This window comes from Vanessa cardui, chromosome 11, assembly GCF_905220365.1.
Source record: "Vanessa cardui chromosome 11, ilVanCard2.1, whole genome shotgun sequence".
Taxonomy (NCBI): domain Eukaryota; kingdom Metazoa; phylum Arthropoda; class Insecta; order Lepidoptera; family Nymphalidae; genus Vanessa; species Vanessa cardui.
In genome coordinates this window covers 4,055,357-4,079,805 of record NC_061133.1, presented here as the reverse complement: position 1 = coordinate 4,079,805, position 24,449 = coordinate 4,055,357, and the positions used below count along the sequence as shown (strand labels likewise).

The 24,449-nt window shown below is 30.5% G+C and overlaps 1 protein-coding gene across 3 annotated transcripts in view; it reads right to left on the bottom strand.

Annotated features, from left to right (window-relative positions):
* Positions 1 to 24,449, bottom strand: part of LOC124533788 (cerebellar degeneration-related protein 2) — an 89,203-nt gene that overhangs the window by 6,179 nt on the left and 58,575 nt on the right. Inside the window, exon 1 of one of the 3 annotated variants that reach the window (XM_047109303.1) lies at positions 23,635 to 24,025. The exons of 1 other annotated variant lie outside the window; for it this stretch is intronic. In XM_047109303.1, the coding sequence (XP_046965259.1) occupies positions 23,635 to 23,716 (82 nt within the window). In that variant the 5' untranslated portion in view covers positions 23,717 to 24,025. Of the gene's footprint in view, positions 1 to 4,424; positions 4,719 to 23,634; positions 24,026 to 24,449 lie in introns of those variants that run through there. One more of the 3 variants, XM_047109302.1, reaches the window with a different exon arrangement.

Here is a 24,449-nt window from a genome sequence, read left to right as displayed (position 1 = left end):
CTCGGTAAAAAACATTTACATTATTCCTACAAAATTTTGAATGACCAAATTACAAACGGCATTAATATAATGCTTGGCATTAGAGACATATACCTTTAGTTGATATAAATCAGTGTTACAATGAAGTTCGAAATAAGTGCAGCAATTTTATTCACTTTGGATTTCTTTTCTCAATAAACTATTGTGCGCAAAAACTTTCTAGAACATTGTAACATTGTTAAAAAAGAACGTCAATAGGCATAATACACCATATTATAATAAAATGAATTTAAAATTTTGACATTTATTAAGCACTGTTGTTATTTCCTAACAATACCTGATAAGTATTAAAATTTAATCCAATATGTAATAAGAATAACTCAGAATTATAAACAGTTTTTTATGTAATCTGTGACAAATTAAAAAAAAAGCAGAGTAAAAAGTATTATCATATTAGGATGAATAATGCAGTACCATTGCATATTTAAAATATAAAAAAGGAATGTTATTTTATTGTATCCGTTCTAGCTATAATATGAGTAGCAAAACATCTATGCTACGTAATGAAATATCGTTTTATAGTGTTATCGTGGAGAGTGTTTAATGTAAGTAATTAATATTACCGTACTGAGATTGTTTTAATACTAAGGTACTTTATTATGATGTTTTAATGTCGTAAAAGGGCGGCAAAGATATTGCCACCAATCCATGCCAATGCACTACCAACATTGGAAATTAAAAGTTTATGTCCTTTGTGCCTGTAGTTACTACCTATGTTCTATCTAAGTACCTGCCAAACTGGACGCCAAGTATTCAAGTATTTTATTGCTAACTCTGGTTTTTTAGTCGTTTTGTTCGATGCCCTAAAGGACTTGGTACGTCTATATGTGTATTTCGTGTTGTCTTATGTGTCGGTAGATAAACAATCGTTATATTCAACGGACAGTGAACGTTATATAAATATGTCATTAACGAATTGACATTAAAGCTTTATCGAATGAGTACGACTCGAAAAAGACAATGACCCTTATTACATACGTTTACGTGTTCATATAATCTTATATTTATAAGGATAATAAATTTAGTCTAGAAAATTACATTTTATAGCGTATGTACTTATTTATTACTCTATTTATGATTCTGCTACGTTCTTGTTAATAAACTTAATTGGGCCATCCTTTAATAAAATTGTTACCTACAGTACAATGAAATATGAATAAAATGAATAGCTCAATTATTTACTTGCATGTAGATACACATATTCATAGAAAATCTAGTTGGATGATCTGGTAGACTCATAATTTAGTAAATAAATAAATATGAGTTTTAGTTTTAACTACGGACAATTTTTCTTTTCATAAATATACTCAAATTTTATTTTTTTATTTGTATTTGTGTAATATTTTCAGTCCATACGTGAAATAAAATGATCGTAAATAAATAAAATAACCGGAAAAATTGTTGAAGTCACATATTATGTGTTACATTGACATTTATTTTTATATTAAGCAATATTAACATTATAACCAATTGGAAAAAAGTTTAGTACCATCTGACGGTCCACTCATGTCAAATTAAGCATGTGCCCCGGCTTCCTGTAACACACTTCCGTCCCTTCACTAAATCAATCCCACAGACTGCAGGAAAACGAGACGAAAAGTGTTACACATATGCCTTTTTATGTAACAGAATAGTGTATGCAATAACAACACAAGTTTAGTAAATTTATTTAAAAAAAGAAGTATATGACTTGTTGCTATTAAATTATAAATAACTGTAAAACTTTATTAAGCGCATGCGTATAAAGAAGGTTATTCACATTGACACTAATTTAGTGTTTTCGCCAATTGCGAATATGTATTTTATAACCTGCAATAAGTCTATAAGTTTATTAACTTTTCAATATTACCTATATTTTATTCTATTCGTATTCATATGGTAAAAAGAATTGTTCAAAAACAATTTGAAGTATAAACAAAATTCGACGGTTTTTTCAAGCACTTTCTAGGAAGCTAGATTCGAAATTAATTATAAGTATTATTAGCTTGTTACTTCCTTTATAACTATGTGTTTTAGTTAATTAAATATTTATAATCATTTTAGAAGCACTGTCACTTTGTGATGTAGATTATTCGATGTTTTTTTCTCTCTGAGTAAATAATTAAAAAGTATTGAATTATTTACTCAGACTATGCTGTTCTTGTATCGTATATATACTTTTCAACGTCGTATCATTTATACAAATCAAAAGTTGATAATCATTCAATGTTTGCGTCACTTTATTCGATAGCAATTCTTGCAAGATCTATAATTAGCATGATAATTTAATAAATATTGAGCGTATGAAAACGTTGAAATTTGGTAATATTTTAAGATCAATACTCAGTATGAAATATTCCAACTTCCTTATAGTAGATTGTATGTAACATCGGTCATTCATTTGGTTAAAAATATTATTAGTAACGAGAAACGTGTGTAGCGAACACATTTTTTTATTCGGTTCTCAGAAGTCGTATGTACATTGTCGAAACGAGTGATACCTTAAAAAAAACTCTACCAAATTAAATAGTCAAAAATTAATTTATACAGCATATTAGTCGCAGTAATGCTAAGTTTCGTAATAAAGTAAATTATAATTAGTAATCTTTGTAACGGTTGTGACAATACACTTTTTAATAACGTAAAAACTTTAATGATATTAACAAAGAAGATAAACGTCAAGTCATTCTTTAAAAAAAAGGCAAACTAGTAAATTACTTATGAATAAGCGTTTTTTTTATAAGTACAAAGTATGTTTTTCTAATAATTATTTCTCATGTGATAACACTATTGCCGGTGGTCTAAAATACCGCCGTATGAACTTCGGGACCCAAGTCTTGTCCGGATGTGATTAGCCATCCCATCAAAGACACAACAACAACAAAAACAGCATGTAAATTCCCACTACTGGGCTAAAGGCCTCCGCTCCCTTTGAGGAGAAGGTTTGGATCATATTCCACCACGCTGTTCCAATGCGGGTTGGTGGAATACACATGTGGCAGAAATTATATGAAATTTGTCATATGCAGGTTTCCTCATGATGTTTTCCTTCACAGCTGAGCACGAGATGAATTATAAAGACAAATTAAGCACATGGATCAGCGGTTGTTGCCTGGGTTTGAACCCGCAATCATCGGTTAACATGCACGCGTCTAACCACTGAGAGAAAGGCGACAATAATAAAATAAAAAGTGCACAAACAACACAGCGCACATACTACACGTTGAAGTATTCATATGAAACGTGTCTTAAGATATTTTTTTCCGCCTTAAATAACTCATTCGTAAAGTTTCCACAGCTTAACTTAAAATACATTTAAGTAAACTTGCTGATGCTCATTTAACATTCAAGTAAGTGTTATAACATTTTTAGTTGAACGGTAACATAAAACCGCTTTTTTTAATATATAATTGTATATATGCACTTAGATAATATATTTTACGTTGCGCTTCACGTAGAGACGTAACCTAAGTTGATAATTGGTATTTAATAAAGTACTAACCCCCATTATACCAATAAGCATTATATAGGTAGTGATTGTTCTAAGTTACATGATTCTTTGTCCTATTCTTTCAAATAGCAGTTTGCTGATGATAGAAAGAGAGAAATCGGTGTTCCTATTCACCCACTACACAATGTTGTGTGGTAAGGTCGCTGTTTAAAGGTCTTGATCTTTATTTACATACTTCATTTGTAAAGAAAAACATTCATGATTTTTCAATACAACGCTAACAATAATTAAACATACGTTTATCCTTAAAAACAAAGAAAATATATACTTTTTGTTTGGTTGGCTTTTACATTTATCCATTTCTGGTTTCGACAGAAATTTAATGGAGCTTGTTCGTAATTTAATAATCATATTTTTATTTTAAACGCCTTTGTGTAAACTCGTAAGATTGTGTAAGAAAACGTAAGGAAATAAGAGAAGGTTAAACGCCATCGCAGTAAAATGTTGTTGAGTTATTATTGCATCTTATATAAAAAAGCATATCGCGTGAAGATAAGTGTTAAGAGTGAAAATATATAATCATTCAAACAATGGCTTAATTATCGATAAATATAGGAGATAACTCGTTGCCGTCGACAAAGCGAATACGTTTGCAAAACCTTATCTTGTTATTAATAACCCACGTAGGAAAATTTAATTGTTTCTTATTAGGGAATTTATGAATTAAAAATTATTTATGGAAAAATTTAGAAAGCTTTGTGACGTATAAACGGATGTGTCTTAAATATATAAATGTATATAACTGAAAGCGTTGCGAGTCGAAATATTGGCGTGGCGGTCCGCCTCAGATTCCATGGTTCAATTTTAAGGTGGCATGTCAATGTTCTGTGCATTGCGAATTGTCCAGTGAGCGCGACGGCTACCGCAACGCCCCTCTCTTTTACGTAACACTAACCTTCGGTTCCTTGCAGGCATTCCAGTTCGACGGTGTAATCCCAAAGATCTAAAGAGTTCAGTCCGTTCAATTCCCATGAATTGAAGGAGTCACATTGCTCGTGTTCTTCGGTCATTATTCCACCGGGCACTTAACTTTTGAAGGTCACTAACCACAGCGTGATATTTTTTTAGTTACGTGCCCGCGGTTGCCATATTTTTTACTGCATTCGGTGGTGTTTGCGCGTCAACGATCAACGGTAACGTGAACAGCGTGGCGGCACAGAACTAACTGAGCGACGGCGCGAGCGATCAGCGAACACCACTGCAATTAAGTTCGACGCGCCATCGCCTGTCCTCCCCAATCTCATTTCATTCGTTAACAACCGATAGCTTAGATAGCAAAAGAAATTTAATCAAACTTTACCTTTCATGTAAGCGACATTGCAGCAAAAGAATCAAATGTGACTTATCAACGGTGAAAGTGCCTAAGTAATCGATCAAGACATTTGGTATGGTAATACGCCATGTCAAAATTATACCTACAAGATCGCTAGGAAAGTATTCGATCTTAATCGTTGCAATTGCTTTCTCACGCTTCATGAATTACGACTATCCGATGCTAAATCTATTTTGGACGGTATTTTAAATAAGAGACCAAGAGGTATTTATAATTATTTCTTATGTAAGTAGCTTCATTATGGAAATACTACACCTATCAACTATATTTGACTTTCTCAAAATTATTTTTAGTTCATACGGTCTTGAATATGAATTTGTAAGAATGTTATTTTGTAAATAAATTTGTTAATTCTGTTTCATTAAAATGGATATTAATGTTATAAGTAATTATTTGCTTTCGGGCTGTTTGCGACTGAGCCGTTTCACTATTTTAATGCACCAAAAAAAAATTGCGTCGGTTTTTATTTTCTATTAGAAGGTATTTAATTTAAAAATTATTAAAATTTAGATTCACGGAAGTTTGTATCTACAAAATGTACCTAAGTACTAATTATTTTTAAGCTAGACTTTAAAGTGACGTACTTTAGCTTATTATAAATTTTTATTTCAGGTCTTTGACTACTAAGGATATATAAAAGGTTGAAAGAAATGTTGGATAGCTTTATAGTATTATTTTGCAATAGTTATTGGATTAAAAACATGGAATAATCACTAAAATTTCTTACAATAACTTCTTAGATATTTAACAAGTATTCTAGCCGCGAACGGCCATAATGTACTGAATATTCAAGAGGTCCTTGACCTAAGTTGTAAGATTTCAATTTAATATTACTCGCAGCACAGATAATTAACTTCCCCTTAAAAACAAATTAATCTCCTTTTTAGAATAATTATCTATATCTTATTAAGGAAATGTAATGTAAAGTGTACATTCTAAACATTTATTTCAGGATGTTACATAGTTTTTATATTTAACTTTTCGAGTGTCATTTCAAAAGATATCTGAAATTTTTAATGATGATTTATTTATATTATTTTTTCAATCTGACATTTTGGTAAACAAATCGGAAACTACACATTCTAATTTGTATTAATTTGTATTTGAATGTAAACATTGATAATGATATATTGTTTTCGGATCATATTTATGTTGATATATTGAATAAGCTTAAATATCTATTAAAAAAAATCTTTAAAATTATTTACACATTGTCAAAACTAAAATAAAAAAAAATCCAATATAAAGAAATAAAACTTTTCAATTCTTCGTATTATATTATGAAGTCTAGTATTTTTAAGATTACTACAAGCATAAACTTCAAAACGTTACATACCTACATACATTCAAGTTGCATATTCATTTAAAAAGTACAATCATAAAGGTCACTGACCGTATGAGGTTCCAGACTTCATTACGCCATCAACGCAATATCATACATACGAATACGAAAACCTCAACTATCTATTATAATTGTTAATATAAACGTAAATGAAATAAAATATCTAATTTAAAAATAAATATTTTATTAAGTGTTTGCGCGTTTATTTAAATAACATGGTTTCACTAGATTGTAATATTGTCATGTCTGCTCAGTTAGGTTTGGTAGTGGAAGTTACCAAGGTTGATAAATTAAATATATTAAATATATAAAAATAAATTAAAATAGTGTCAGTTGTCGATAAAGAAATGTCTTATAGTGTCAACAGTAGTGGAGTCGGTTTATTTCAGCTGCAACACCTGACTCGCATATATTTAACTTGTAAAGGAAATGAGTACGATACTTTAACTAGGAGTTTTAAAGGCGTCTTTTTAGGACTTGGTTATAATCATTTATATAAGATTAAGGCCAGATTTGATTTTTTTTTTAATTTATAATTTAAATAATAAGTTGCGATTTATAAATAATATTTAAAAAATAATAATAATGTTCTTATATTTTTATTAATCATAACTTGGGATCTGACTTAATTGTAACTTATATAGGTATTGATAAAACAAAGATTATAAGATTATTTGAGTTTTCAGAATAAGTGATTTTCAGCGAAAATACATAGTTATGAAAAAATTAAAAGACAGAACGAAAGCCAGCCACGAAAGAATCTCTATCTATAATAAAGGCTATCCAATTATGCAAGGGAACGCAATAGGGGGCATCTGTGTATGTACGTAGGTGCACACTTACCCTGATAGGAGTAAAACCACAATCAGCAAAGCAAAAACGCAGGACACAAATTTACTTTTTTGAGACTTTTTGATAGAAAGCCCAATGACTCGTACAATAACAGCTTACTTATAAGTAAACAACGAGGAAGTCAAACAAAAGCCGTAATGGTTACAAAAAAAATAAATAATTACCCCTACCATTGTAGTGATCTTACTAGCCCTCGATTTAATTGTCCGTGTGTATATATGGAAAAAGTCAATTGGTTTGAAAGTGGTCGACCGAGTCACGAATATGGACAAGGTTTTTAGGTCGTAGAACTTTATCAGCTCTTAATACTTATTAAAAATGTTTATCATGTCCATGAGTCTCGTATCATTATTTCATGTTATCTATAATTATTTCAGATAAAATTTCATTTACTATTTTGTTTAGAAAAAAATTACAAACGTTTTATGAACCGATCGATAAAATTCTAAAATCAAATGGATTAAGTCTATATGTCTCATAATGGTACTAGGTGGTACCACTTACAATTGGTCATAGTCCGACCTCATACGACCACTGCAGTCGAGTGGTGTGCACACCGGTTTTCATAGGAAGGCCACTCTGAGGTCCCGGGTTCGATTCCCGGCTGAGTCGATGTAGAAGGTTTATTAGTTCGTTCGTTACTTCTATTTTCCATAACACTAGTGCTTTAGCTATTATTGGGATCAGAGTAATGTATGTGATGTTGTCCAATATTTATATACATATATATATTTATAGTTTGCTATCAGCTATGGGTATATTACACTTTGTTTGTAGCCATTAAATATTGACCACGTGTTAACTTTTTGTAATTACCTATCCGTTTTATGTTTTAAACAAGTACCTACAAAATATCGTAAATATTTTCTTCAAGGTTAGTGATGCTCAACGTCGACTGAATTTAAATATATACACAGATATAAATAAAATTGCTACTAAACCTTGCCGTTATTTGCGTTGGATAAGGTTGAGATTTGTTTATATATTGCATACATCAGTACTGAGTATAAGGTATTCCTTTTTTCCATCAAATGGTTCTGGAGGAGCTATTAAAAAAAACATTATAACATCATGACAGGGCAAAATTATATGACATTGAGTAAAGTAACTGTGATAATATATTACAAAAAATATGCACGGAAATAACATAACACTGTCAAAAAGTCAACGAGGTTTTCACTTAAAGCCTTTATTTGGTAACATAAAAGAATTAATTCTGTCATTAATTTTATTTTAAATAAATATAATAAACAAATTACACATGTACATGTTTGTCTGGAACATGTGACACGTCATATTCGTTGTATAAATAAATAACTATTTATGGAGACGACCTATGAACTATTGATTACATTATTGTTTTGTTGATTAAAGTATGTAATTTCTTAAGTACATAACTAAGTATATAATGTTATGTATAATACATTTAATGTTTTACTAATAATAAAAAAAACTATTTCTTTTTGGAATGATTAACGTGCAAAAATTATTTCATAATACATAAGCATCATTAGAATGAAATGCCATTTACATATCTACAGTTGTCAACTAAAACTCACAACAAAAGAAAATAGTTAATCACTAAAATTTAAACCTACAATGGCCATTAACAGACTGTGCCAGTCCAATCTATTATGTCTGTGTAACATTGCTCAAGTAGTGCTCAAGTAATTATTTCAGTTACATCAACGCAAATGGACTTAGAACTTCAGAGATTGGTGACACGTGATTCGCATAAACTATTCAATTTACATGCAATTGTTTTCTTTCTTGTTCAAAACAGGAACGCGCTCTTATGTTTCATGATGATTTCCTTTTATATTTCCCATGTCAAAAGTGTCACTTTCCTTAGTTATAATCTGTCGTATCTATGTATGAACATATATTTTTAATACTTATATATAAAGAACAATTTAGCTTTATGAATTATATGTAGTAAGTATTTATATATTTTTATTGTCATAAATTGCTTTATATAAAGTGATAGTTGATGCCTCTGTGACCTGATGTACAGAATCTTGGTTTTTAGGCACTAATCTTTGCAGATATACATATATGATTACTCTATGGAGTAATATCATTAAATTGATTATCATTTGAATCTTTATTGTATATAAGCTTAAAGAATAATCCGATCATATTTGTTAATACAAAATATTAAATAAAAATTCGTTCAAGTCTTTTTCATACGATAGTCATTAAAATTTAATTAAGGAAATGGATGTATGACGTGTAGTTTATAATACGAAATAAATATTAAAATTAAAATTGTTATTATGAAAAATAGCAAGCAATTTTACTTACGAATATTGTGTGTGCAATTGTATTATTTTTTATACTATTTATTAATGATATTTGTATATTCCTCTAGTTCGTCTGGGTACCAAGTAAACAGGAGTATCTAATACCATCAAACAACAATATCATAATATTCTTGTGTTTATATTTTAAGGGTAAGTAAGCCAGTATCCTGAATGATTTCAGTCACAGCTATCATTTTCAAGGGTTGCTTGATACTTGAGCAGGACATACTACAGTGTACAAATGTTTGTTCACTTTAATATCTGATGTATCATTTTTCGTTGCTCCTGAAACTTTTTTGTATTCTCCGAGGCGCGAGAGTGTAAACACAAACAGCTAGAAGCCGAGTAGCTAAGGGAGCCCAACTTAGGCGAATTTATAAGAACATTGGAGCTGTATTAATTCAAGTAATATATAAAGTGCAAATAACTGCTATGTTTTCCACCATTATTGTCTGTTGATGAAGTGACCAATTACGAGCAAGGGTTTGTTCGTACGCATTTAAACGATGTGAACTGCAATTAATATTTATATTTATTTTTATGCTTTTATTGTACACCACACAGAGAAGTGAAAATAAATATAACAAAGATTTGGCCTTGATAGAACAGGCGTACAATTTTGGCGACTTTATCGCTACATAGCGATCTCTTCCAGGCAACCAACGGTGTAGGATAGGTCATAGAATATAAGGTGGGTGGTGCTGTACTAATAAATAAAATATATATATTTATTGTTATATAGTGTTTTTTCATTTTACGATATTTCATAACAAATTCTATAGTGTTCAATAATTTATATTTTTCTTTTTCATCTGATCAATAACCTATTGTATCGATTGTGAGGGTTTTAAACCAAACACATTGATTCATCGGAGCTCTCAAAGCGGTGCTATTCTGTCACCAACAATCATTCTCATCATCGGATGATACACACGTGTTCATAACATACATAAAATAAAATATACTCTGAGGCACTGGTTCATCTTTTTTGCAGATTAATGATTGATGTATTTTTATTACCGGTTAATTCCAGTTTTTATTACACGTAATGCAGAACCGGCTTGATCTTAAAGGAAAATCGAAAAAAAATAAATGCGATACTTCACTTCAATTTACGCAGTGATATTACTTTGGTTTGTAACAATATTTTAAGTCTTCGTTATATTGTTAATACGTAATTCACACTAATGCTCAAACATGACACAATAAGACAGCATTGCAATGCTATTAATCGCTTAAGCGAACAAAATGATGACGGTCAACGCAAAAAATTGTTCAATGCGATTTCTTTGATACTGTAGCACAGAGTACAATTGATAAGTACTATATACGGGAATGCGTATACGCGTTATTTGAGTCGAGATGGCCCAGTGGTTAAAACGCGTGCATCTTAACTGATGAGTCCGGGTTCAAACCCAGACGAGCACCACTGATTCATGTGCTTAATTTGTCTTTATAATTCATCTCGTACTCGGCGGTGAAGGAAAACATCGTGAGGAAACCTGCATGTGACAAATTTCATATAAATTCTGCCACATGTGTATTCCACCAACCCGCATTGGAACATCGTGGTGGAATATGTTCCAAACCTTTTCTTCAAAGCTAGAGGAGGCCTTAGCCCAGCAGTGGGAAATTTACAGACTGTTTTTATTGCCATATCTGTATGAAGTAAATAATCATAAAATATCCTCTGCGAATACACTACGCCAAGAGAGCCGCTATAATAAGCGTGTTAACGGCAATAGTAAATATTATGAAACATGTGGCTTAGTATGAAAGCCCATCAGGGTCGCATAGTTCTGCGAACTGACATTATATAAGTCAATTTCAAAATGTTTTGCTTTGCTTAATGCTGGTATCAGTATGATGTATTATAATAGCTTGAATTATGAAATTGGCGCATTGTCTTGCCTTGTTAAAATAAATATGCTCTATTATGTTGGATCGTGAGACAGACTTACGACTCTTCGTATTTTGAGCAAACTTTACATTCTACGGTCTTAATAGCTAGTTATGATTCACGATTTTACCTGTAGTTTGTCATAGATATATTCATTGTAACTGCTTCTCTTCCAATAGCGAGAATGTATATAGACACCTATTACTTTTCTTGGAAAACGGACGATCTAATTAATGTAACAAGAATTATGTTTATGTAAATCAGCTTACCTGATTAAAAGATTATTAGCGCTTGTAATTTAAAAGTTCATTTTATATGTTAAAAATATGTTTTGATTTTTTTCTAAAATTTACAGTCTTTGAAACAATAGAACTCTGTCTAGACATCACAAATTAATACAATAGCTTTGTATTCTGATCTTTGTCTCTTTGATTTTCATTAGATGTTTAATAAATCGAGATGATTATATACTATGACTATAATTAATATTTTAACAATTTATAACAACAAATTTAATATTAAACATATATTTTTAATCTAATTAGATACTTAGTAGTACGATATTAAGTACACTAGCGTTTGCAATATATTACAACTCTGTATGTCTGCCTGTATGCCCGTAAGGATTTTTAAGTCTACTATTTTATGCCTAACAATCAATCAATCAAAATAATCTTTTTTCAAGTGGGCTTTTACAAGCACTTTTGAATCGTCAATTAACAATTAAGTGAAGCTACCACCGGTTCGGAAAGTAGATTCTACCGAGAAGAACCGGCAAGAAACTCAGTAATTTCTCTTTGTCAACATTTAAAAATACAAAGTCATGTTAGTTAATACAATTATTTAAATTAACAGCGACGTATCCCAGCAACATAAGCCGAAACCGCGGGCGACTAATTATTAATTATTGCCAATATAATATGTCTTTGCGACATATGCAATAGCGTAGAAGAAATAAACTGGTTCATGTGGCAAATGTTTACGATTTAAATAATTACATGTTACGTCAATTCGTCTCGGTTTTATCTGTGGCAGGTTTTGTTTACTTAAATGTTATTGGTTGTCGTGTCTGCGTGCACGCAAGACAATTTCGAGATTACGTTATACTTTGTTTAATATCACATTATATTGTTTTTATATTGTGAGCGAAACATTATACTTTGTAATGTGTTAACGAAAATGGAAATGATTAAATTAATTGCAAGTTTTTTTTTTGTTGAAATATAAAGACGAGTATAAAAACGCTTCAAAAATCTTTAAAAAGGTTTTACCTAAATATTTTTGAAGCGTTAAAACGTTTTAAAAAAAGTGTATACATATTTAAGAAGATTGTGTTGTCTTTATTATATAGGTAAGTGTGAAAAAAATTAATGAATATTATATTAATAAAACAACGATTATTAAAACATATTACACAACGTGATAGCCGGCTGAGTGGATTTGTTTTGTTGCAGCTTTGTTGATTGTTGAGTGAGCTTATAAAGATATCTATCTATCTTGGCTATATCATATAAAACGTAGTAACGTATTTTTTTAATTCTTATATTGTATGTAATGATATGCGTACAGTTTTAATAAATAAACAAATCATATCATAATTAGTTACATTTTTTATCTGTGCAATTTTGGAGATTATAAGATTTTTTTTTAATTGCGTTTCGATTCAATTATATTTATTCAAAGGCAGAGCAAAAGTTGCGGCAAAATCTTCATTAACAAGTTAACTAGATTGGAAAGCACGTGTTATAAATATCAATTATTCCAATCGCTTGAGGTTCGCTAACGACCTTGTCCTGATCTCAGAAAACCAACTACAATATAGGTATAATAATCTATTTATTGCACGAGCCTAGTAACGGATTAAAAAAACAACATTGTAGTCTATGGATTAACTTTATGATGTTAAGTCTTAGCCTAATTATTGTTCTGTTTTTCCATCTTTTATGTGATACACCTAATATTAAAAAGTATAGTGCTCATTATTTTTAACTTTAATTGAAGTTATATTTTATAGTTCAGACGAAGAAGATAATCTAACGTTGATTAAATGATTATTACTTGTTAAGATAATATAAGAATCAAAAAAAAAAAAACTAAAAATCTTATAAGGAGAAAAGAAAAACAATAAAATACATACATATACATAAATAAGGCATGCAAGGTCGTTCTAATTGTAAAAAGCAATCTCTTTGTATAGATAAATACGAGTAAGATTATCTTAGTTGAAGGCGTCGTATTTTATTTTATTCTTATTCACTACAACGTATGAACAATTAACAGCAACCCGAAAATAATTGTTTTATTTTAAGAATATTATTAAATTTAAATGTCTTTTCTGCTTTGTTTTTTATCTGTATTATAGCATGTATATTTAAAAAAGTATGCATTAACCATTCTTTGCAACTATATATGACACAACACCCTTTATAAGTGACTTCCCTAATGGCCATATATATTTCAACTTGTCAACCCTTTTGTAATTAATTTAACGCCAGCCGTACTGCAAACGTATTCAATAAAAAAGAATCCTTACAGTAACAGCTTATAAATTTCCCACCGCTAGGGTAAAGCCTCTTCTCCCTTCGAGGAGAGGTTAGGAGCATATTCCACAACGCTTCTCCACAACACTTGTGGCCGAATTTCGTAGAAATTAGACAAAAGCAGGTTCTCTCGCGATGTTTTTCTCCGCCGAGCACACAACAATACCACTTTTTGCTTATTATTTTATTCTTAGAACGCCATTATACATACACACAGACATATGTATAAGTAACAAGCTATTTATTTTAACTTCTCCTTAACACAGTACAGCAATACATTATGTCGACATTGTAAATCTTAATAGAGCACGTATTTTTACTTTAAACAAGAGCATTTTTGCAAAATGAGTGAACAAAAGGCGAGGCCATAGAACAATCTACTTTCTAAAACAAATTGATTCGACTTTCAACAAATTGCGCTGCTCCCTTGCGCGTGCGCAAACGCGATGAGCTGACATTGCTTCCTGCTTTGTATGATTAGATTAGATGAGAATTGGAAAATTTTAATCATCCAACTATATAAATGACACATTTCACTTGCCACTCGACGGGAAAGTGCAAAATCATAAGGAAATCTATATGTACATAAATAAATCTATAGACAAGTTTTCCGCCCACCCGCGTCGTGAAGCGTGGTGGATTACGTATTTAAAGCTTTCCTTTGCCTTGAGTAAACATATTTACAGGTTTGTTGTAGTATTTTTTTATTCATAAGCACTTTCTAACTAGGGCCGCATAATTCATTAGGCGATGTAAGCAACTACTGTCTAGGGGCTCTGCGTCGGCTAGGATTAAAATTTGTAATTATAAAAGAGGTTACACTGTAGCAGAAAAAAGCATATAAGTCATTTTAATATTGTAATATAATAATGTCTATTACCTAAAGGCTTATTGAGCTGGTGAATTTGTATGTCACGACCTGTCTGGCAGGCTTGATAAATTATTTGAGGAAAGTTTTAGTTTACATAGCTTCATAAAAACGTAACCATAATGTAAACAATGACAAATTTCAACTCAAAATTTTTGTAGGTCAAAATTTACAGCTGAATACTAAGCCAGTACTACTCAAAAGTTGTAATCGCTTTTATTTGTAGTACATTGATTGAACAGAAGCATGAACTAATGCGGATTTTTTTATCTTTATTAATCATCAATTCTTTATTTACAGAAGAATTTATTTGTTGATTATAATATTTATTACTTTAATCTGCAAGGAATCTAGTGTGACTAAATATAATAAATTCAGAAACATAATATCATTACGTTCTGTATTATATTTAGGACTGACAGAAACATTGTTATCGTTGTGCGGACGATTAATATTTTATATTACGGATTTTTGTTATCTATTGCCTTGATTGCTACCGGCGTTACTTTATATGATTATATATTTTCAGGGAGATTTCAATAAATGTTAAATGTGTGATATGGATTTAACATTTACGTTCTGAACTAATGACTTAAATATTTCCTTACACCATTCTTTCTAGATATGAAAACTAACGATTTTCCGTACAGAGTTACCAAAATTTAATTTCGCTCATACTAGTTAGTTGAATTTTGTATACACAGCTTTATTTAACTTCCTAATCTAAAGAGATTCAAAATTTTGAACTTCAAAACTATACCAACTGTCGGTCCTATGTATGCTGTGAATTCCCAATAATATTTTTAAGAGCAATCTTACGTAATCAATTGATCCATTATTTTTCTAAATCCACCAGTGAAAGTTTTGAAAGTAAAAAATTCAACTATTTTCAAATGTTATTAAAACCTCTTTGTTTAAACAAATACTGAATAATAGAATTGAATTAACAACTCAATTAACAAGATGATGATGCAAATTATAATTCTACAGTATTTCATATACTTACTTATAACTTATTAAATAGATCCAGATACATAACCTAGATATATGTTTTGTTATATACCATACATATTACAGATATATGTTTAGTAAAAACATTCAGAATTTTTAAATAATTTGGTACCTTCATTTTAAAATTAATGATCATATAACTATCAGCTTTACCTAAAATTTATTTCGTCAAAGAGATGACTATAGTCTATTCGCGTTAAGAATGCAGTGAGTTGTCATTGTTCACCGGCACCTTTGACCAATCAAATCTTTTCAAATTACAAAGTCAAGTTCACATTGAACAGGTAAAGACATAAGTTCGAACGTGATGGTTGTGGATTTAATTAATTATTAACTGATATTATTATAATTAAAATAAATTATTATTATTATTAACTGATATTAAAAAAACGAATACCACACCACTTTGTAAAAATAAAAGTGCGAGAAATGCTGCCACCGCGTCTTACAAGAAGAAATTGCCATGTGGGATTTAGATAATATTATGGAACTGCAGAAAATTATTTTATTATAAAAACTAAAGACGACAGTAACAGTGTAAGTAATAGTGATTAAAATATTAATGACTTAATTTCCATTTTTTACGTTAATGTGTACTTTTTAAATTCATTACACTTAGTCTTTGAAACAAAATTAAATTTGTTGGAATTTTAACACAAATATACATACACCTTTACCCTTCTTTTAAAAAGATTTGATTGGTCAAACAATGACAACTTACTGCATTCTTAACGCGAACAGACTATAGTTAAACAATGCTGTGACTTATTCCTTCAAATGTCAAATTAGACATGGCAGAGAGAGACAAATCAGTGTTTCACTGAAACTCTCTCATTCGATAAACAAAGTTTTATTAATGACGTCGCTAAATTTCGTTCTGGAAGTTAATTGGAGTTTACTTATGAAAAGTAAAATTTTAATGATCTTCGAGTTTATTCATTCCAATTTCAAAACGAAGTCCCTTCTTTAAAACGAAGCAAGATCATTAGTGAAGGAAAGTTCAGTCATTTGGAGAGTTCCGATTGTGGCATAAATTTAAATTATGCTTATAATATAAAATATTTTTATTATTTATGAAATAAATTATTTATGTAAGAGGATACATTTTATTATTGCTTGTATAATGTTAAATATATTGGTCAAAACAATTGATCGTTTATTTAGATAATATTAAAGAAATATAAATATACATAAATAACAATTATTGTAGACAAATTAATTTAAATATTTAATTATAGCTTTCTTTTTTAATTAATTGCAGCAATTATGTACTACACATTATAAAACAAAGTGCCGTTTCAGTCTGTCTGTATGTTCGCAATAAACTCTTAAAATACTGAACGGATTTTCATGCGATTTTCACTAATAGATAGAGGGATTCATAAGGAAGGTTTTAGGTATATACTTTATTGAGATTATTGTGTAAATAAGTTAAAATAGAACGGCAATTGTTAAACAAAAAAATAAATAATTAGAAGGTAAAAATAGGCCCACTCGTGTGAAACCGGGACGGGCCGCTAGTGTTGTATAACTGTAATGGGGAAGTATTGAAAATAAACTTTTTATCGCAAACAATTAAACAGTTTCTCGAGACTGATAATTTTTTTCTATGTGTACGTTAAAGCGACCGGTACAGCGGCTCATGTAATGATAAATTTATTACTCTTTTTGTAAAAGGAAGTCCACTTAATTGTTTTTTGTTTTAAAATAATGTAACGTTACTTAAATGTTGCACTGCTGGGCAAACACTCACCCCAGTGAGTTGAAAGTACGAAGAGAAAGGTAAGAGTCGAGATAGCCCAGTAAATAGGTATGAAAAGATTAGTATGATTGGATTGTTAGGAATATGTAGTTAAAGAATTGCTTAAATTTATAATATTTAACGGTAATATCTGATTCTTTGGTTATTCATTTTTTCAAAACCATTTAGTTATGTATTTTATTTGATCTTGAAGATTGTAAGTAATTGTTCATATATTTATTTCAATTTATAGATAAAATGACTGCATACATGTCGAGTTCTCTTGACCGTATTTCAGCTACGGCGGCCATTCTGAAGGGTCTAGGCAACTGCGCAGAAGATATACTGAGTTAGTGTGAGTGAGTGCCAACACAGATGCACTCTATGCCGTCACTCTCGCAGTCAAATCGTACGACAATCCTACGACTGAAGAGAGACAGATATAGAAGTACAAATACAAATATATTTATGTGCATATAGATTTTTCCACAATATGAGTAAATACCAATAAAGAACTTTGCCATTGATGCACTACCGTTAATCGAGGTCTGGAATAATAAATTATATTAATAATGGATCCGTGAAAAAGTTCCCTAAAGTGGATGAATCTATTTAGTGGAATGTTATATTATAAATAAAAATACATTAATGAAGGATTGTTTGTAGGACATAAAATAGCAGAGTTATTAGCAAGTCGCATTGAATATCATTACTTAGTATAAAACAAAGTCACTTTTTCTGTCCCTATCCCTTTGTATGCTTAAATCTTTAAAACTACGCAACAGATTGTGATGCGGTTTTTTTTAATAGATAGAGTGATTCAAGAAGATGGTTTTAATATATAACACATGGACAAATTCATAAAGAAACACTTATAATTTTAGAAGTTTCTATTGTGATGTCTTATCATTTCACTCGTGCGAAGCCGGGGCGTGTCGCTAGTGTAATTATGAAGTTTGTTCATCTTCCCAGCTTCCATTGGAAAACCGAATGCAGTGCATTAAATTAAACTTGAGCAAGTAATTTATAGACATGTCCATATGCCGCAGGTCCATAGGTTTTATAGAGCTCCCTATTGCACATATTATTACTCAGAGGGAGATTCCCTTTGAAAATTCCAATAAAATGTATTGGCCCGACCAGAATATCAATCCTTACCTTTTTCTACCTTTTAGCTTAATTTTATTTAATTACCTTCAGCCTTATACACAAGCCACAAGAACACTGAAACAGTTAAATTATTATATAGCTTTGTATCAATATTATACATTTGTAATATAATATAGTTATAATATTGATTTCTTTTTCCAAATAATCAAGTTCACAATCAAAATAAAGGAAAGAAAAACCGGATGTCGATATTCTCTCAGTTCAAGGGCAGGTGTACCGGTTTTACTGTACATGGACGTGTAGTCATTATTTATTAAAACCTCTTAGTAATTATTCGCCATGAGTTGAGCTCTCGACGTCTATAGACGACGAAGTCCATTATATTCAATGCATATATAATAGTTTAGGCAACGTCTGGTTTACTTCATAATTAATATTCTATTGTTTTGTGTATATTTACTTCTTATAACATTAATTTAACACATTTTGAATTGTTTAAAATATTTTTGAATCAAAAATATATAAAATGTTACTAACATGCAAATTTGAATTCAGTTTTAGTTATATATATTTTTTTGTATTTTAGTTATTACTACTTTATCATACTTGTTATTTAACAAGCCTAACTGTCAATCAACAAATCTATTCAATAAAACTTTAATGATTGTCAGTTACGAAAAATATTTCGAATTCTATTTTTCAAACCTAATTGGAGTTATTTTAATTGTAAGATTTTATTGATCTTCTAGATTTTTATTTGCAGTTATTCTTAATAAAAATAATTGATTTGTAAATTATGAAAGTTATTTTGATTATTATAGAGCGGGTCTTATAAATTTGAACGCACCTATTAAAAGAATAAATAGTTACAATAAATTATTGAAGATTTTTTTTTTAATGTTTAATTGTAAAATGTTTTAAATCTAAAACTCTTATTTTAAAATAATCTAGATATTACAAGCTTTCTTTTTTTTTACAAAACTAAAACGTGAAAAAAGTTAAGTGTGCCCTACATAACATGTTACACAGCTCTCGACTGTTTCCACTTTAAACGCTCGGTACAATTTTTAAACTGAATGGAAGTCGTTAAAATATTTAGGTACTAACATTTAATTAATGCGACATTATACAGCATATTTTTTCAAATTAATCTTATTAATTTCAATTCTTAAATTATGTTATTTTCGACACACTCAAATTAGCATTTAAGATTTTCCATTTTTCATAATAGTCGACATAGTTTCATTATCATTGCCACTGAATTTGTAAACCTATAGTTTCTGCCCACGGCCTCGCCTGCGTCTGAGGGGAGGGACGGAAGTACAGGTGTTAGGTAACCTATGTCCCCATTTTTTTTACCCCTGACAATGTATAAGTGACATTTTTATGATGAAAAAAGCAATCAAACTTTTGGATTCGTAACATTTGACTCACTATGAACAAAATAATGTCGCTCCGTCAAAAACAAAAACAAAGCATTCACTCCGTACCCTATCAGTACCAAATCTCGCGTGATTGAGTAAAACATCCATCTATCCAAACTTTCCCAAGTATGCTACTAGAAGTATTACTTGGACAGTTACTTACGCGAACGCTGGCGCTATTTTGTTATTTTGACAATAATTAGGTAAATTCAATTCAATTGGTCATATTTATCGCTGCTAATACAAATACATCTACAAATGTAACTGATAAGACAGAGTAAGTAATACAAAATATGTGAGGTGTCACGGTATCCCCGATCAGCGTCGTAACTCCATAGCACAATGAGTTATAAATTACACCTTCCACACGCGATTCGCTATGCACTATCGCTTCGTTTAGTACTTTAAGCTCTTGACGATTCACAGCATCATGCACCTTATGGTTTATACTTTTGTAACTATTTTGGAATGCCATACAAAAGTTGATTCGTTGGAATGTAGTCAAAAATAGAGCAAATCGTAAGTTTAATAAGAAATCCAATTTTCTTCGGAGTTAAGGGATGGCTACGTTTTGCCATCGTTTGGCGTCTGTGAATATATCATTAAGTATATACTTATAAGTAAAACTAATATCTAAAATAATATTGACTCGCATAACCGGAAAGAGATAAAAATCATCGCCGTCCGAGCAGGTTTACTTGTAATATCAATTAATTGAACTATGCTGTTCGAAATAATGTTGACAAAAGTAATTTCCAGTTTTCTAGGAGTCATTGAACAAACAGTATTTAAATATTCTAGCTGTTTTCTGAACATAATACGAATTCACGTCGAATTTAATTATAACCTGCATCATTTTTTATAGTCAACTTAAAAAGGTAAATTAATAAAAGGGTTTCATTGCCATTGCAGGCAGATGTTCATTAAACGAGAGTCAAGCAGATGCCACGTTTAATTGAAACCTATCCCGAGAGTCAACTATATAGAAATATAGATGTTTCGGGCGTGGTTCATTGTACAAAAACATTGCTAACGTTTTGATGTATCTAGTAATATTTAAATCGTAGATTTTTAATTAACATGGTTATTTTTATTACGAACGTTATTCATTTCGGGATATTTACCATGTTTTTTATTTTTATTCGGTGGAGCTCGATATTTCGACATTATCTACGAATGTCTTGTTCACGAGTTGTATTTTAACTATTAATATTGTGTTAATTTTGTTAGCTTGCACTTTGATAGTTTTTTGGTTTATAAAAATATTCGTAAAGTTATTTGAAATACTAAATCTATTTACTAAATGTTATATAAGGCACTTAGGAGAATAGCATTTGATGATTTCCTTTTCTTTTGTGTGAATGTGGAATTATGTACTATATGAATTTGAATGTTTTTTTTTTTTTGAAATATCATGTATAACGGGCCAGATATGACATGTGTATTAATAAGGTTTAATTATACTTTATTTTCCTGAACACACCACGCACAAATTCATAAATAATCAAATAATTTCAGAACGTTTCTCAGTTTGTCAGCAGTTCAATAATAAATACAAAAATTCTCACGCTTCTTAATATTAAAGATTATTACATTCCGTGTAACACGATGTCAGTTTATTATGAGAATTAATTACGAAGAATTTTTATCGTATTTTATACGTGAGACAAAAGCACTACATAATCTTTGCCGGTCATGAGGATTTATTTACCGTCGTCAATAGAATTGTGCCTTATCTGAAATATTTTTATTATATTCCGGTTAATGGAATAAAAATACAAATTATAAAAATGTTGTGGAAATTATCATACATATAGTTTTGCGTCTTTAATTCGCGATGTATATTATTAAATTAATGGATTATATTCGGATTTAAAAACCAGATTAGTATTTTTTTTACCTTGTATTGACAGAGTTTACCTGTCGTGAACTCGAGATGACCGTCTGGTTACCTCACGAATATACAAAGTTTTTTATTAGAAATTGTATAATTCTATCTAACTAAACTGTTGGTAAAATGAAGCAAAATAAAGTTACATTATAATAAAATGAATTGTATACTTTTATTGCAGATCACGTATTAGATACTTATTCAAAGGAGGTGTTATATAAATTGTACAACACATCAATAAATTCATAAGAGATCATAAGTTTTATCAAGTTAATATTTATGTATAAAATAATATCCTGTATCATATATATATCCTGTATCATATGTATATTATTCATACTCTCTTTTTTGAAGAGAAGGTATTATACTTATTCCACCACGCTGTTTAAAAATAAAATTAGACAATGTCTTCTTTGACCAATGATCACGTGATTAGTTATAAACACAAATTAAGAATATCAAAAATACAGTGGCTCTTGTCTGGGTATCAACCTCCAATCAGCGTTTATTAACTAACATTTGCTAATCCCTAGCACATCTCGGCTCTACCTGCGGTGAGAATCTAAATAAGTATTCAGTATATCAATTAAATTTCTCTGTACTACAATTATTTATATTGTCATTACAACATTATGTACATGTATAGATTAATAAATAATAGTTTAGTAAGATTGTGTTACTAACGTTTATTGTTATCATTTAATGGCCTGATAATGTCAGAAATAATTAGATTGTTATATAGTATATAGATAATAATCTAGTTTATTTAGAATCATCTAGTTAGTGTAAAAGACATCATCGTTATACTTATCGCATGTAAATAAATAAATTTGCATTTTTTTAACAATGAAACAAAATCGATATCTGACATTTCAAACTTAGCAACTGTTATCAATTAACAATTAAAAATAAATTATGATAGCAAATGGACTTTCACTGGAATAATTGTAATGAATTTCTTATCATATATTTGAGCTATAATGATTAATCTAATGTACTCAATTAAAAATTATCAAGGTTTTCTAAGCCGAACCATTAGTTCCATTACGAAATACATATCTGTACTATGACACGGTCGAACTGTCCATCAAATCGTGTGACATTGGGAATAAATGGACGAGATTGCAAATTAATGTACGCTGCATTTCAATCGATTTCCTTCTGCAATAATACGAGAAGTGATTAGGAAGCGTTATAAAAACACCGCTTGAAAATAAGCTTATTGCTGTATAGGGGCTTGGTATCGATTTTAAAACCCTATAAAAGTTTCCGAGGGGAGTAGGGTTAACGCACGCGGCGGCACGCTGCAAGGTTCTCTGAGCCAAGGTTCGTTTGCCAAAACGGGATCGCATCTGTCTGCACGGACCCTATCGACCGATTTTACTCACGCTTTTCGTTCGCGAATTTGTGACTCATACGTCCGTCTCGATATAAGTTTAACTTGATCAATAACAAACAGGTAATCTAGGTTAGATTCGATGACTATATGACCAACGAATGGAATTTAAATTAAGTGTCAATTACTTTAGTTATTGAGATATTTATGCATAGGTCTATTAATTCTATAACTAACGGCTTATAAACATTTTTTTGCAATGAATCATAACGAAAGGTGTCTTAACAATGGCTAGCGGTATTCGCTTCTAAATGTAAATACGATTCCAATGTCTCCAATGACAATCGCATATAAAATCAATAGGTAATTTTAATAATTCAAAAATATAGAAATAAAAAATTAATTAATTAAATAAAATAAATATTATCCGTTTAATGTAATCATAAGTACTAACCATCAAGCATACACCGTCGCGAATTGAAGTCGTCATCCCCAAAATCGTCATGGAAGGTCGTCTTGTCCTTTGCCACATCCATATTTACGCACTAGACACTACACATCACTCAGATCACAACTAACGATGCATTCTATCACAGAATAAGGCCATATCATGGAATAGTTTCGGAAACTACGTTGGGTGTGTTATCGCTTTCGAATATAAATAATCGTAATGAGGCAGGCGACCGTCGCGCACCAGCCGTTCAATGTCAGTATCGACTGGACAATCAATTATGCGACACAGCGTAAAGAGGAGTCGTGTGTCGCAAGACTCGGGCTCAAGCACAATATCGGAACAGGGCGCATGCGTGAGTACTCTGCGTTTTTGTTCCAGCACGCTTGCGCGAGGGGCGCATGTCGATACGGACGGCGAGGCGTTCTGGCGTCGGCGGGTCGCCATGCTTCACTGGGCACATTTAGCCAATGCCATAGATCATAATTCATCAACTGATTACAAATTTCCAATATAAGGATACAACAAAGACATGATGACGTCAATCATTACGAGATATTTCTACATCAATTGTTTATTTAAGCCGTTGTAGTTAGATATATGAATGACCGTTTTTTGACCTTGTAAGTATTAGTTTTATTACTTCATTTAACGAGTTTGGGACTTGTTTATTTTTCAATGATTCAAATATTTGTAGTTCAATGACATTACTTGCAGAGAGATTGACGCTTGCAAAATGCCAGATAGGAGATTTGCTATTTTAAAATAACAGGGGCTGTAGCATAAGATTTCATTAATTTATTAATAAATAATATGTT